Genomic DNA, 14,808 nt, shown 5'->3' with positions numbered 1-14,808 from the left:
TAAATTTTCATTTTAAGTGTCAATGAAAATTACACGAATGAAGAGATAATAAATTAATTAAATATTCATCATCATCCGCAAAACAGCCGGCTTTTTCTTCTCATTACTTTTCCTTCTCCCGTTGACGCAATTTTTGATCTCGATCAAACACACACACGATTGATAGAATTTGAATTAAATTTGCGTTTCATTTGACAGTATTGTTGACAAGCAGCAATAAAATTGCTTAAGTTGGTCTTGTTTTTGTTTTTTTTTTGTTTGATCTTATGTGTTTTTCTTTAAACTAAAAAGACTCGGAATGTCTTCTTTTACAAAAATTGTATGTATTTCTTAAATTTATTATTATTATTCTTTAAAAAAAAATATTGAATGATTGTTTCTGTGTCATTTTATAATCTTAGAGGTTGGTAGGACTCGGAAACACAAACTTATTTATTCTAGATTGATATTAATCTAATAAAACTTAAGATAATTAAATAAAATTAATCCAAAATTCATTATACTTTAAAACAGGTATGTATCTCTCTATCTAATCGAATCGCGTGTGTCTGCCGTTGCTGTTGCCGCCGCCGCCACTACCACCTCCGTTCTCTCGGCCGAAACCGTTATCTCGGTTTCCACCTCCGAAACCACCACTGTTTCCTCCATAGCCACCTCCACGGCCACCGCCGCCGCCGAATTTACTACCTCCTCCAAGTGTACCCTTTCTGAAGGTACCACCATTGTTGCCGAATCGGGAACCGCCACCACCGCCATAACGACGATTGCTATCGAAGCCTCCACGGTTGTTACGCATCAATTGTTCAAGTGCGGGTGAGATTTCCTATAAAAATATTAACAACATACAAATAAGCTCAAGTGTCACTCATTAGAAGACCAATTTAGAACAAGTTTGGTGGTTGGTTTAAGAACTAACCTGATTTGCTTCACGGAGAACGTCGACAAGAGCCTTTGACTGGCGGGCGTTGTTCTTTGTGAAGAATGCATACGATGTACCCTTGGTTTCTGATCGACCTGTCCTGCCGATACGATGAATGTAATCCTCCGACGATTGTGGGTAGTCAAAGTTTATCACGTACTTAATACCGTCAACATCTAAATTTAGTCAACAACAACAAAACAAAAACATATTTCACATATTAGTTAAGCTGATTTGTGGGGAAGAGGGTGAGGAGCGATCAACTACCATTGATTTAAAAAACAAAATACTAAAACTAGATGTTAAAAAATGAGCACTTTTTCTTTTGTTGTTTTGGGTTTGATATTCTTTTTTTTTTTTATTTTTTTTTGATATAAAGTGAGAACTTAATTTAAATTGTAATTTTTTCTGTTTGTACATAAAAATGTTTATACATAAAAATTTACATATAATATGTAGTATATAATAAAACGTGATTAGCAGCTAAGTAAGTAGTTTAGATTAACTTAAAGAGCAAGAAAAAAAAATTGTTTAATTCACATTACTTTACCTTGAACACAAAAAGAAGAAGAGTTGTGTGTAGTATGGTTTTGATTGATTTGCTTTGAAGCAGAGGGCAGAGGTAGAAAAGCAAGCAGCAGGCATTTCCTTTACATACATCTATGCATATCCGTCGCGCACCCTTATGTGTCCTTTGTTTTATGATTTTAGGTATTTTTTTTTTACTTTTATAGTTACTACTACTACTGTTGTCAATTTGTTGCTTTTTAAAGAATGTCTAACAACAAACGGACCTTGAAAACGGACAGCAGCGGTACATAATTCTATATGGCTCTAAGGACCACACACTTCCATATCGAGTACATGTTGTGCGCAACCCTTAATCCAATCTCGCGTAAGGTCGAGCGGTCCATCAATTTTTTTTTTAATTTTTTGAAAAATGTAAACACACGTTTTTTTAAATTTCTGATACAATCCAACTTCCAAACGAATTACAGAGGCGGACTGTTTCAGCATGCATGTTTTTTTATTGTTGTTGTTTTTGTAGGTATAAAAGTTTATGCCAAAGAACACATTTTGGTTTGATAGAGATGCATTTATTGTGGATTTTGCCTGCAGCGCCAGCGGTTGATTGATATTACATATTTTTGTTTATATTTAATTGAAGAGAGGAGTTTTCCCTAAAACACAACTCAAGCAAAAATTAATCGTTTCAAGCGTCATTTTGTTTACATTATTTCGTGTGTTGTAACGAGACTTGGAGCGGCATATTTTTCGTGACCTTTGCCGCCGCCCTGCCGCTTGTGCTGTGACAACGACAGACAATCACATATGTCTTTCAATAATTGTCATAGGTACACGATCTTTATTGTTACATTTGACGCCCGAAGTATACGATTTAGTGTTTTTGTTTTTGCTTATTTCTTTTTCTCATTCTTAATTTATGTTCATTTTTCTATTACACGTTTTTTTAGTTTTATTTTTTGAAAACCCAACCAGAGGCCATACTCTTGTGATGATAGGGATAGTTAAGTAGCTCGTCCGTTACTGTAGAACACAAATCCGTTTGTAATTGTTGTGAGGTATACTGCTTATCGGCTTGTCCTAAGTTTGAGCGCCATCGCGCATCTCATCAAGGTTTTATTATTTTGTGTCTGTCCATTTTTTTTTTTTTTTTTTTTTGAAGAGATACAAAGACCATACTCATGGCGTAGCGCAAACTATGGAGCAGTTTGATGTTGAATATACCTCCTCGTGTATGCTTATGTACGTTTCTTTTTGTATTTTTATAAAATCTCTGACTATACTAAGAGATTCTACATCATCATCATCGTCGTCAACATCATTATCAACGACGATATCATCATCATCATCACGATGGCTGAGTTTCGAATACAAACAAATTGTTAATTGTTGTTCGAAACATTGCCATGCGCGTTTTGAAGCATTTTTTCAGTTTTTTTTTTTTAATTTTTCAATTTAGTACACATACAAAATTACATCCTTCATTGTGTCATGTTATCCCCACCATACCATCATAATCGGCCTCTGTAAAATAAAAAATTGGAAGAAAAAAGAAAAACAGGAAAATTGATTTCCAAAACTCATTAAAATTGAAATGTGTTATTTTTTTTGATTTTTTTTTTTTGGGTAATGGGAGTTTTTATTACGTATTATTTTTGTTCTTTTTTTTTCTTTTCTTAAATGGCTCTTAAGTTTGAATTTGTTGGAAAACGATACGTAGTTGCATTGTAGGAAGGGATACCGTTTATTAGTCTTATAGGATCTCTAAGTTAAGTTGTTAAAAATTTGTATGAAAATGATGGAAAATGAAACTTAATGGAAATTGTTACTCTAGATATTGCTGAAGTGATCATTCTCTTTTGTTTTTCAAGATCTTTTGTTTTTAGCACTAAATTATATTTACAAACAAACCAACAATTGAAACCGACAAACTAAGATCTGTAAATCAATTTAAATAAATCGTGAATTTTCATTAAAATTTTGTTTCCAAGGCAATTTTTTCCTTAATCGTCGATCTCTCTAGAAATATGTATTTTACTGCATTTTTTATTTGCGAACAAAAATTGTTACGAGCATCATTTTTGTTTCCAAAGTTCGCGAGAGGAAAAGACTCCGAGATAAATTTTTACTCACATTATCATCCATTATGTATGTTGGTAATTTAAGAACAATGCAAGGATGTGCATTTTTCTTGGAATTCTTTGCTGTTTGGTTCGGTTTAAACGCTCACGGAAGTACTTGTCCTTATTTCTTTTTTAAATGAAGAAATGGCGAGCAATATTAAGTCGTTCTAACCGCAATGCACATTTGCAGGAAATCGTCCCGTAATGTTATCTCCCATAACCTTACTGTTTTGTATTATTCGATACTAGGTATTTAAAGTAATAATCTTAAATACTTCGTCGCAAGTGCAAACTACTTGAGCAGTGGTATGAAGTATTCTCGAATTCCATCATGGTCGAAAACCTTTATTTATGTCGAAAAATGTATCTTCAAATACGATCGTACAATTGTGTTTTACGTGCGGTGCTATAGAATCCGTGGTAGAAGTTCAGAACTTTTGGGTTTGAACAGTAATTGGGCCGGCTTAAAATCTTGACAGTCAGTCAACATTCGCTTAACTTTGAACAATCTTGAAAACTCGGTGCATTTTTTTAAAAATAATTTTCTGGCCGACATGAAACACCCCATTCCAGAGCCTGCGTACGCAAGTTTGTTCAAAAATCAATGAGACTGAATATCGGGTATTCAACTCGACACAAAGATCTAGTTCATTTTCGCTTTGATAATTTTAACCTTAGGAGCAATTAATGGCTGGAATCACAAAGACACTTCAGCTTCGGCTTCACCTGACGTTTACGAGTCAGCCATAAGAATTCAATGCATGCTATCAGAATGGAGCTTCGACCGCACTTTTCTTTTGACAATCGTAACGAAAAGAACGTAATGTAACGTAATATGACTTCAAACGAAAGCTCTAGTTCAATTATCTGAACATTTGCTTTGTCTGACAGCTTAACACAAAGAATGTCAACAAACAAAATATTTGCTCTTTGGAGGGATGACAATAGAAATGTCATTCATAGCAACCTCAAAGCAGGCCCCCGTAACGCAGACGAAGCCGAAGCGTGTTTGTGATTCAGCCATAAGAGTTTGGCAACGATTTTAGGCGAAAATTATTATTTCTGAAGAGAGGCATTTTCATTTCAGTTAGAATTTGGTTAGCATTTAGGATTCGGATATTTTCGAATAGCTAATGCATCTATAGAAAGTGTTAGTCGCAAAGATCGCAGTGAGGAAATATTAATGCACGTTTCTTTTAAAATAAACTTGTGATAATTCTTCGACCAAAAGTGGGCGTTACAGCGATATACCACAATTGAACTTCAGCGCAACAAATTACAGATATGTACTATCACCCATCCATCAGCCGTAGTACCAGTCGCGTGATGGTTCGTACACAGAACTGTTCAGCCTTAGGTCTCAGATTCAATTCTAGCCTGTGGTTCCACTTATAAGTTTTATTTCACGAAAACTGCATCTTGAGAGAAATTGAAAAATCCCCCAAGAGGTGTAAATAAAAATAACTCAATCAGGTTCGACATAAAAATATAGGTTTGTTCTATCCCTGAAATGACTCTGAATTGAGCCTGCATTCGACATTCGTGTAGTGCTGCTAAAGAAAGAATCTCTATACTTAACGGTACGTGCGAATTGGGACTGATGGATATTTCTAGCAGTACGGGTATTATGGTTGAATCGTTTAAGGGAAGTAATGCACTGAGCATTGTTTTTAAAAATAAAGATAAAACAATGATAGGTATGAGATCTTGCTGCGATGTTCAAGAAAAGCACAAGACTCGGTAAGAGAACGATCTTTTATCATTATTAGAGCTATTGTTTTAATTGTATCCAGAAGAATTAAGTACGTAATTGTGGCAACAGTGCAAATATGAGAATTATACTTGAGTTAAAAGCTTTTTTAAATTATTCTCAGATCAGGAGTAAAATTTTCTTGCATTGTCTGAGAAAACCTAAATCGTAGCATGTATTTTTGACAATGTATAATATGTGAGGACTCCACAAAAAGTGGTTTGTGATGCGCATACCAAAGGATGATATTACTGATATTTGGTCAACCTCCTCAATGCAAGTACAACCCATGGATAGTGGCATTTGAGGAGGGTTACGCTTTTGAGACAGCTTTGAATTTTCGAAGCATGAAATTATAGGACGATGCTGTTAAAATCATAAGTCCATCATAAGCTGCCGTTCATAGACCACATCCGAAGAACAAGAATGAAAAGCGTAACAATTGAGTAGGTTAGAAGTTTCAGACAAAAGGATCGTTTATAAAAATAAGGAAGAGTGTCTGAGACAAAACGGAGCCTTTGGATTTGAACCTATCCTATTTGAATTGAATGGTCCGAAAGGTAATTTCTAAGCCAACAAATAAAAGATTCATCAATACCAAAAGTACGCATTTTCTATAAAGGAGCTTGTTGCTAAACTCTTCTTCTTCTCTTACTGCTTTTGAACTGTGACGCGACCCATTTTCGAGCTTTTTACAAGACCATTAAGAATTGAAAAATCCGGAAAGAAGTCAAGCACTATAAGCAATATCAACCAAGCATTCAGGGAGCTACTAACCGAAACCATCAACTAACATTGGAGAGACATAATTGGAAAAATTTATTAAAAAAAAAACTCATTTAAATCATCCTCAAGCATGAGTGACTTTTAATGGGGTTAAGCTGATGCCCATAAAACTTATATTACAACTCCTGTGAATCAGTGAATTATCACTTTAGACAGTTGATGTGCCTTACTTCAGTCGTTTGAACAAATCGGCTTACGCAATCAGACCTGAGATAAGTGATATTATATAAATTACACACGTGAACTTGGCATTAAAAATAAATGGATAGAAGCAGTTGTGAACTTTAATAAAAATGTTTACATTTAGCTCATGGAATTTTTGTTCTAGGAAACCAGAAAGCTGCTTAATGCTCATGCTCTGAGTTCTAATTGGTTAAAAAAAATGTCTGTCTACATATTAACTTGTGATAAGAAATAATAAAAATATATATAACAAGTCATATCACATGTATCTACCTACTTAGTAGTACTGCGCACTAGAAATAAGTTTTTATCTAGTCATCAAAAAATAAAACTTCTTATCTTAACAAAAAGTATAATAACGCTGAATTTCTATTCGTCGCTTTCAAATAACATTTTTATATCTTCCGGTGGAATTATGTACATAAATTAAAGAAACTTGTTTTCATCTCAATATAAAATACTATTTAAAGTTCAAGTTATTCAAACTTCAATCTATTCGCAAACTACAAATAGAAAACACAATCAAGTCAACAAAATATGAATAAATGTACACCTACTAAACTCATGGATACCTACATAACACGTGTTTTGTTTTCGCTATAATGCCATCACAAATAATATTTTTGCGTCGTCAGCCGTCGTCGCCGGTCACCGTCACCGCCGTGTTTCATCAAAAAGTCAATGGATACACACACAAAAATCTACACAAGTGTTCCGAACCGGAATTTGCTTTCAAAATAAATAATAAATACACAAACAAAATGATAGATTGCTAATCTAAAAACACAGCCAGACGACATAACCAAAAAGCGTGTTATAGAAACAAAACACAGATATACAAAAATCTGCGCAATACAATAATCGACACATGTCTGTCTACCTATCTACCCAAAGCTTCTACAATTTTGCTGGTGGAAATGTCTCTAGAAATACAAACAAAAATCAATAACCCCCACCACCCCAACACATCTACATCCACTTCCTACAATGCAACACACTTCAATAGTAAATTCCAAGTCATAGAATTTTGAATCTTTCTTTTCAAGGAAAAAAAAAATACTTCTTTTTCAAAGTCAACAGTTGTCCGAAAAAAATTAAAAACCTTTTCTTAACTCTTTTTGTTTTGTTTCATAATTTTGTTGCCCACGCAATTTAAAAAATAAAACTTTTACATAAAAACCTAAATAAAAGTAAAGGAATAAGAAAATGTGGGTACTCACCTAAACCACGAGCAGCAACATCTGTGGCAACCAAAATATTTGATTTGCCCGAACGGAACTCGCGCAAAACGAAATCTCGCTCTGATTGTGACTTGTCTCCGTGAATGGCGCCGCAACGGACACCGAAGCTACGAATGAAACGCACCAAATGGTCGACACGTTTCTTGGTCTCGACGAAAATGATAATTTTGCCGGGATTCTCGCTGGTGTCGTAGATATCAGAGAGTAGTGTTTTTAGTCTAGAAAAGAAAAGATAACAATTCATTAGTTTCTTGAAAATGATTTGTGGAACTTCTGAAAGGAGAAAAGTTAAAAAAAAAAAACTTACTTTTCTTCCTTGTCATGCTCATCGCAAACCTCAACAACTTGTTTGATATTGTGATTGGCAGAGAGTTCCAATGAACCGATATTGATTTGAACATAGCTGCCGAGGAAATCCTCAGCTAATTGCTTCACCTCACGTGGCCAAGTCGCACTCCACATAAGAGTGTGTCTGTCGGGGCGAATTTGTGTGAGAATCTTGCGAATCTGGGGCTCGAAACCCATGTCCAACATACGATCCGCCTCGTCGAGCACCAAGTATGTGCATCTCTGTAGGTTTGTGGTTCCCGAAGCGAGGAAATCAATAAGACGACCGGGAGTGGCGATGACAATTTCACAGCCACGCTGCAAGTCTCTGGCTTGACCGCCCTTTGGAGCTCCTCCAAAGACGCATGTGTTGCGAACGTACGAGGACGAACCGAATTCTGTTGCTACTTGTTGGATTTGTTGGGCTAATTCACGAGTTGGAGCCAAGACGAGGGCGATGGGCCCATCGCCACGTTGCAATGGCTTCTGGTTGTTGATGTGGACAATTGCGGGTAGAATGTAACCCAGAGTCTTGCCTGATCCGGTCTTGGCAATACCGACAAGATTGTCGCCACTCATGGCAATGGGCCAGCCTTGGGCTTGGATTGCTGTTGGTGCCTTGTATCCCTGGCGTTTGATCTCCTTGGCCACATAATCGGGTAGATTTACCTCGGAGAAGTCCTCAATTGGGTTGGGAGCCTTACCACGGATGGTAATCTCATGCTGATCACGATAGCGTTGGACATCTTGTGGGTTGCGATTTGCTACTTTGGGATGCTCTTGATAGAAGTTCTTCTTGAATGGTTCCAAGTTGGACCAGTCAACGTCGTAGAGCTCCAAGTCGCCACCGTTATTACGATTTCCTCCACCCATTCCTCCTCCACCACCTCCACGACGGTCAGTTCGCTTGTCTATGCGTCCATTGCGTACACCACCACCTCCGGATGCACCACCGCGGCTTCCACGGTCATCGCGACCACCACGTCCACCACTGCCACGGCCATTGAAGTTTCTATCATGAGGAGACCTAAATAATTTTTTTTTTGAGAAATTAAGAAGAAACAAAGGTTTTTTTCATGTTAGCAAAAAGTCTTGAAGAATTTAGGTATCTATAAAATGCTTTCTCTTTAGCTATACATATGTAGATGTAGATGTCGCATTTATTGCGACGTAAAAATTGATAATCAAGTTTTTTTCTTTTTCACACGGATAGCAAAATGATGCCGTGGCTGACATCAATTATTTATCAAGGTTTGCAAAACGTGTGCCGCTGATGACTCAGCCTTAGAGCACATTTTTATTCGAGTTAAAATGTTAATTAAAAATGAGAATTTGCTGGTATAGGAAAAAAGAAAGCAACGAATAAAAATGTCTACCCATGTGCAAAAATGAAAACAAAATGGCGGCCCACCAGACGCTTGGGATTGGGGGAATTTTTCTTTTTTTTATAATTTTTAAATATAATTTTGTATACTTACATATTTTCAAATTCTTCTTCTTCTTGGTCAATATATAAAGATGAATTTTTTATTAATTTTGCTGATGTCTGGAAACTACAGCTGTGCCTTGATTTTATTGGACTGGTGACTGGGAGCAATGTGCTGTGAAAATAATGGCGAACTAAATTAGTTGAGGCTGCTGATGATGAAATTACACGAGATTTCGCAGCACTAATGCGGCACGAGTTTGCAAAGGAATTAATTAATACTTTTAACATATTTTATCACTGTTTTAACTTTCTTTTATAATACTTAGGGTATTGAGAAAATAAGATTGATTTAAAATAAATAAAAAAATTAAACTATTGATTATTTTTCATGGGAAAATTTTAGAAGAAAGAAAATTTAAACTCGGCCGTCGAAGAGTTAGAAAAACTAAGAAACTTACCTAACCTCGTCCAAAAGTGGAATAAAACATGACGCAAGTGCGGGATTGGTCGATACCTCTTGTGTGTATATCGAAATCGATTTTACACAACGTGAAGATGAGTGATTGTAGTAGATTGTTTGGATGATAGATACTGATGTAGACTCTATGTTATTGTGACGGGATTTTAATACACATTTTGAGCCTTAAGGCGGGCTTACACATTCAAGTAAGTTTTAATGGAAGATAGGTTTCAAGTTAATTGAAATGTTTACATTTTTTAATGCAAACCAAAAAGTTTATATGATTTACAAATTTTTGACCACTAATTTAATTTAAAATAAGATACGAGGTTCAAAACTCGTTTCGAATTCAAAATGACTTTCTATAAAAAACTAAAATAAATGCAGTAGATAGAACTACTTTCATAATTTTTGTATATTTTATTTCGAGGAGAAATAACAACTTCAAAGTGGACAGACATGTTTCTGGGGGAGAATAGACCAGTGATTACTCTTTTTCTTCTTATGAAATACTATTGCTTTTTGACACTAACGAAAGTGTTATGAAATACATTTTTTAAAAATCTAACACAACCTACAAAAGTTAAAGAAAATGTAAGAATATTTTCAAACCACTAAAAAAATATTGCCATAAAAGAAAACAAGGTGACGTTATTTAGGTACACAATGAGGGTTAAAGTGTTGCTACTTAAATTTCTTTATAAAGTATAAACCCATCTGAGAAAAAAATTTCAATTAGTCGCATTATACTCTCCATTAAAATGAAATTTGAATACAACTTTAAAAAAAAAAGTAATATAGTTACAAAAGTTAAAACAAAGAAGGAAAGTAAAGATATTGTTACACTAGCACAATTATGGAAACACTGATGCAAACGTAGATGCTAGAATATAGAACACGTTCGTCTTCACTTTAATCTTCATCCGATTGCCTACAATCTGAAGACGTCAGCATTTTAGATCTCCTCTCTCTATCCGACCAATGTGATTTCATTATATCGCATCCTATTTGTCAGCAGACTTCGTACATATAAATCCTACATAAGCCTACTCTTAGCAGAATTGAATTAGTAAACTATCGGTTGTGCAATTTTCGATTCGAAATTTAAACTCGTTTTTTTTCTAAATTGTAACCAATTAAGGAAAATCATGACGCATTTTCTTCAAACGTTTGCACAAAGAGAAGCAGCATAAGTTGCATATAAGCCACGTTTTATTATTGACAATGATCAAAATAAAATTATGTGGATTCTTTGTTGGGTTTTGTCTTTCAACTACAGTTCACGCTAACTTTTACATTTGAAACAAAATATACCCACCATAATGAAATTTGTTTTAAAGGTTTCTGAAACTGAACATGACACTGAGCAAGATCACAAATGGTTGGTGTATTATGTGTCAAAGGATGATCCATTTGTGTTCTTTCTTATTGTTTTAATTATCGTCAGGAAAAAATGCGTATGAATTAAAAAATTAGAAATTTTAGCAGCATTTTATGATATGAGACCGAATAGTTTACCAAAACGGATCGAGGCCCTCCTGCCCTATTTAATTATTAAAGAAATATAAATAAATTAGGTGGTGCACGGACTCGTTGAGAACAAGGGACTAGTGACCAACACTCCAGCTTTCAAACATTCCTGTGTGCGAGTAATATTGTTAGGGCTGGAGGGGAGCTACAGTTTTAAGTCGATTCCGAACGGCTTTTTTGAGAAAGAACTTTTAATGGCAAGAATAACTTTTGAAGGATTTGCCAATTCTTCAGAAGAGGCAGTACCCGTGAAAAAACTTTAGATGGCGCAGTGAGGGTTTGAACTTTTAAGAAATATATTTGTTTCAACGTGTATTTATTCCTACCGATGCTTAAATCAAGTGTATTCTGTTACCTTTGCGATTAGTTTTTGACTCTCAATAAATGTTTCACTTCTGGTCAAACCGTCTTCGTTGTTTGTTTCTTGCGCTGTTTACTGATTTCGATTCCATTCAAATAAATTATATTACAAATTCAATAATCTAACTAAATAATTAAGAATTTAGCTTTTAGCTTAAGGTTGAATTTGACAATTCAGTTTTGAATATTTTTAAGGCTTTATCTTAAAATTTTATCTTAAAAAGTTCTTGACATGATGTTTGAAACTCCAATTCAACCAATGGTAAAGATTGTAGTAGCTGTACCACATAAAGTTTTTTCACGGGTACTGCCTCTTACGAGGAATAGGCAAATTCTCTAAAAGTAAGTTTTGTCATGAAATGTTCTTTCTTAAATTAGTCGTTCAGAATCGGCATAAGAAACTAATGGTCAAGTTTATCCCTGAAATACCTCGCACACATGAATGGTTGATTTTCTCTTAAATAAATTTTATAAAGTGTTAAAAATTTATTTAACACACGTGTTAAGGTTAAAAGATATGTAATATTTAACTTTATTTAATTAAATAAAAACGTTTCATTTTAAACACGAAAGAAATATTCTGATGCAACTATACTTGTGGCGTTACAAATACGAAAATATACGCACAAAATTTTTTCTACATTTTGCTCTGCAGCAGCTGTCATTCTTTTAGGAATGTGAATTTGTCAGAAGTATATCTTCTGTAAACTTCTGACACTTATATAAGTATTCTCTTTTATTTTATATTTACTAGATAAAGTCAAAAATAAAATTTCGTAACATTATTTCTTTTTTACATAAAATCTTGAATACTTAAAGTGTTGTTGAGGCCTAAGAACAATAATCCATAGGTGTGATCACATCATTAGTAGATCTATTACATTTTTTTTGGCGATCAATATCGATTTTCGATAAATCTTGCTTAAATTTATCGCGCGGAAAAACATAGGAACGAAATGAAACAAGCGAAACAACATTTTATTATAGCTTCCAGCTCCAGAGCTACCGGCTAATGCTAGTGCTAATGCTAGGTGCTGGATTAAGCGTTGCCAGATTTACAGTATAGATTGCTATTAATAATAAATAACAAAACAGTAAGATACTAATCAAACAATATAGATACAATTAAATGTTATGTAAAAGTAGTTTTGTTTAAAGGACCATTTAAAGCTTTTATTATTGAAACCAATCATTAGAATTTTGTTTGGAATGTCGTTTAGACCTGGCATTAAAAACGTCGCTGATATAATCATTATTTTCTGAATTAAATTGAATAGAATTCAAAGAATTGTTTTCTTGGAGAATTTTAAACTATACAATTCTCCGAACGTGAGACCATGGACGAAATGTTGTATTGTTGTATTTTTAATAATATCATGTTGAAGAACCGAAGATTTATTCGGTTAGTAGATGAAAGTAGGCCATTTGCTTCTGTTCCACCAAATATAATAATATATTTTTATTTTAACCATTACATTGCTGCCATTTAGCGCATTGAAAGAGCTGGGAGTGTCGGGTAAATGGGATTTTAAATCTTGGGATATGAAATGACTATTATAAGATACTCCAGTATAGGGACAACGTGGGCCCCTCTTGACATTGCATGGGAAAGACTTTTTGCTTGATCTCTTTTAACGTTGGCTTCATGTAGGATCTGTTTTCTGGGAGCTTCATTAAGCTTATAGGATTTGCATCCTCTGAAGTTGGCTTGGTTAGTTCACTGGCGCTCGAACCCGGACAGTTACGGACTAAAAAAAGGTTGTATTTAATTGTTTCTTGTTTGGATCTCAAAGTTTCGAAAAGCGAAACATCGGAAATATTAGCAAATTTAGTTTTAAGTTCATTTAAAATTTCTGAAGGAGGCTAATCAGATGTATGTCCTCTAATAACGAAGACGTTAGTTGTCTTTGTCTTCTTTTAAAGTAAAAGAATATGCTTCAGCATTTTTGGTATTCCTCAGAGTGTTCATCAGATCCCTATGTACTTGACTATTGTCTACATACAGTCTACTACTAATACCTTTGTTCACAATTTTGTATACAAATTGCACAGGACTATTTTTAAGATCTATGATAAGTTGTCTAATGTCAATGTTTCTCAATATTAAAGGTGGACAGAACTTACCCGAATACAGTTTTCCTTCTTTGTTTGAAACTTCTGTTGTGCTGGCTGGAGATTCATTATTGTTTTCCTCGGCGAGTGGCAGGATCGTCTTCATTAAATGTTGATTGATGACTTTGGTTGGCAATACTACTGTTATGTCTGGAGCTTTTCAGCATAAGTTTATCGTTCAGTGGAGCGAAAGAATTTTTATTTGGCGTAACATCCATTTCTAGGTTAGGTCTTAGGTGATGCAGACCTCGCGGTATGTTTTTTCGGCGGTAATTGCCAGCCGGTCGTCAGGTTGGAGACTTCAGCGTCGGTTGGATGAATTGATGCTGGAGACGTGTTTGATTCCACGTGGGAGGCGGAGTTTTCAGGCGTTAGAAATGTCTGTGCCATGTTTGAGCAGCTGGGATCATCGCTTGGCTGTAAGAGTAGCTGGGCGGCAGCGAGCTTTCAAGTTTTTTTTTATCTATGTATTTGCTGGATTTTTTTTTTGATTTTGATATCTCCAATTTATTTTTCATGGTGAGATGAATCACAGTACAGAAGGATGAGTCCGTACTCAGCAAAACTCTTAATTACTGCCGACTAAGGCTGTAATCCGGTTAAGTCCAACCATCCGACTTTTGCGATAAAATATATATATAAAGTGGCTGTTGGTTGGGAAGTCCAAAACACTTAGACCAAAGTATGGTCCGTTGTGATACCACATGGATCAATTGATCAGCTTAACTCGTCGAACCAATTGGATCTCCGAATGAAGCGTAGTAGACAAATAATGTCAGAATTTTTTAGATCGCTGGTATCGTTGAAGCAGTAGTCTCCCACTTCAATGTGGATTCTACGTCTTTGTGATAAGGCAGGGCATGTGCACAGAAGGTGAGAGATTGTCTCCTCCTCCTCTTCGTCCATGCAACTTCTACAAAAATCATTTGCAGGGGCTCCAAGTCGAATAGCATGCCTTCCTATTAAGCAGTGCCCAGTCAGAACACCTATAACGTAGCTAATGTGCAATCTACTCAGAGAGATTAATTGTTTTGAGCGCCTGGCGCTAAGATTAGACCAAATT

General features: G+C 35.1%; 1 protein-coding gene across 2 annotated transcripts; it reads right to left on the bottom strand.

The window, feature by feature from the left end:
- Positions 1–264: 264 nt before the first annotated feature.
- Positions 265–9,842, bottom strand: LOC129941947 (ATP-dependent RNA helicase p62). Of its 2 annotated transcripts, XM_056050726.1 has the most exons (6): positions 9,742–9,842; positions 9,333–9,455; positions 7,835–8,881; positions 7,507–7,745; positions 917–1,095; positions 265–823 (listed from the first exon to the last, which is right to left on the bottom strand). In XM_056050726.1, coding segments are annotated over exons 2-6 (1,761 nt in total). In that variant the 5' UTR covers positions 9,335–9,455; positions 9,742–9,842; the 3' UTR covers positions 265–529. The 2 variants fall into 2 exon arrangements, with proteins under 2 accessions (XP_055906701.1, XP_055906702.1); XM_056050727.1 differs by lacking the exons at positions 265–823; positions 917–1,095 and adding an exon at positions 1,882–2,968.
- Between the last annotated feature and the right edge of the window lie 4,966 nt (positions 9,843–14,808).

This window comes from Eupeodes corollae, chromosome 1 (assembly GCF_945859685.1).
Source record: "Eupeodes corollae chromosome 1, idEupCoro1.1, whole genome shotgun sequence".
Classification (NCBI taxonomy): Eukaryota; Metazoa; Arthropoda; class Insecta; order Diptera; family Syrphidae; genus Eupeodes; species Eupeodes corollae.
The sequence above is the reverse complement of the archived record's forward strand: the minus strand, read 5'-3'. Positions and strand labels throughout refer to the sequence as shown.

What these genes read in the sequence shown, in the direction of transcription:
- LOC129941947 (XM_056050726.1), bottom strand. An exon ending in GAGCATGACAAGGAAGAAAA is followed by an intron (nt 7,746 to 7,834) that starts GTAAGTTTTTTT and finishes TTTCTTTTCTAG; the next exon opens with ACTAAAAACACTACTCTCTG. An exon ending in TGTTGCTGCTCGTGGTTTAG is followed by an intron (nt 1,096 to 7,506) that starts GTGAGTACCCAC and finishes GACTAAATTTAG; the next exon opens with ATGTTGACGGTATTAAGTAC.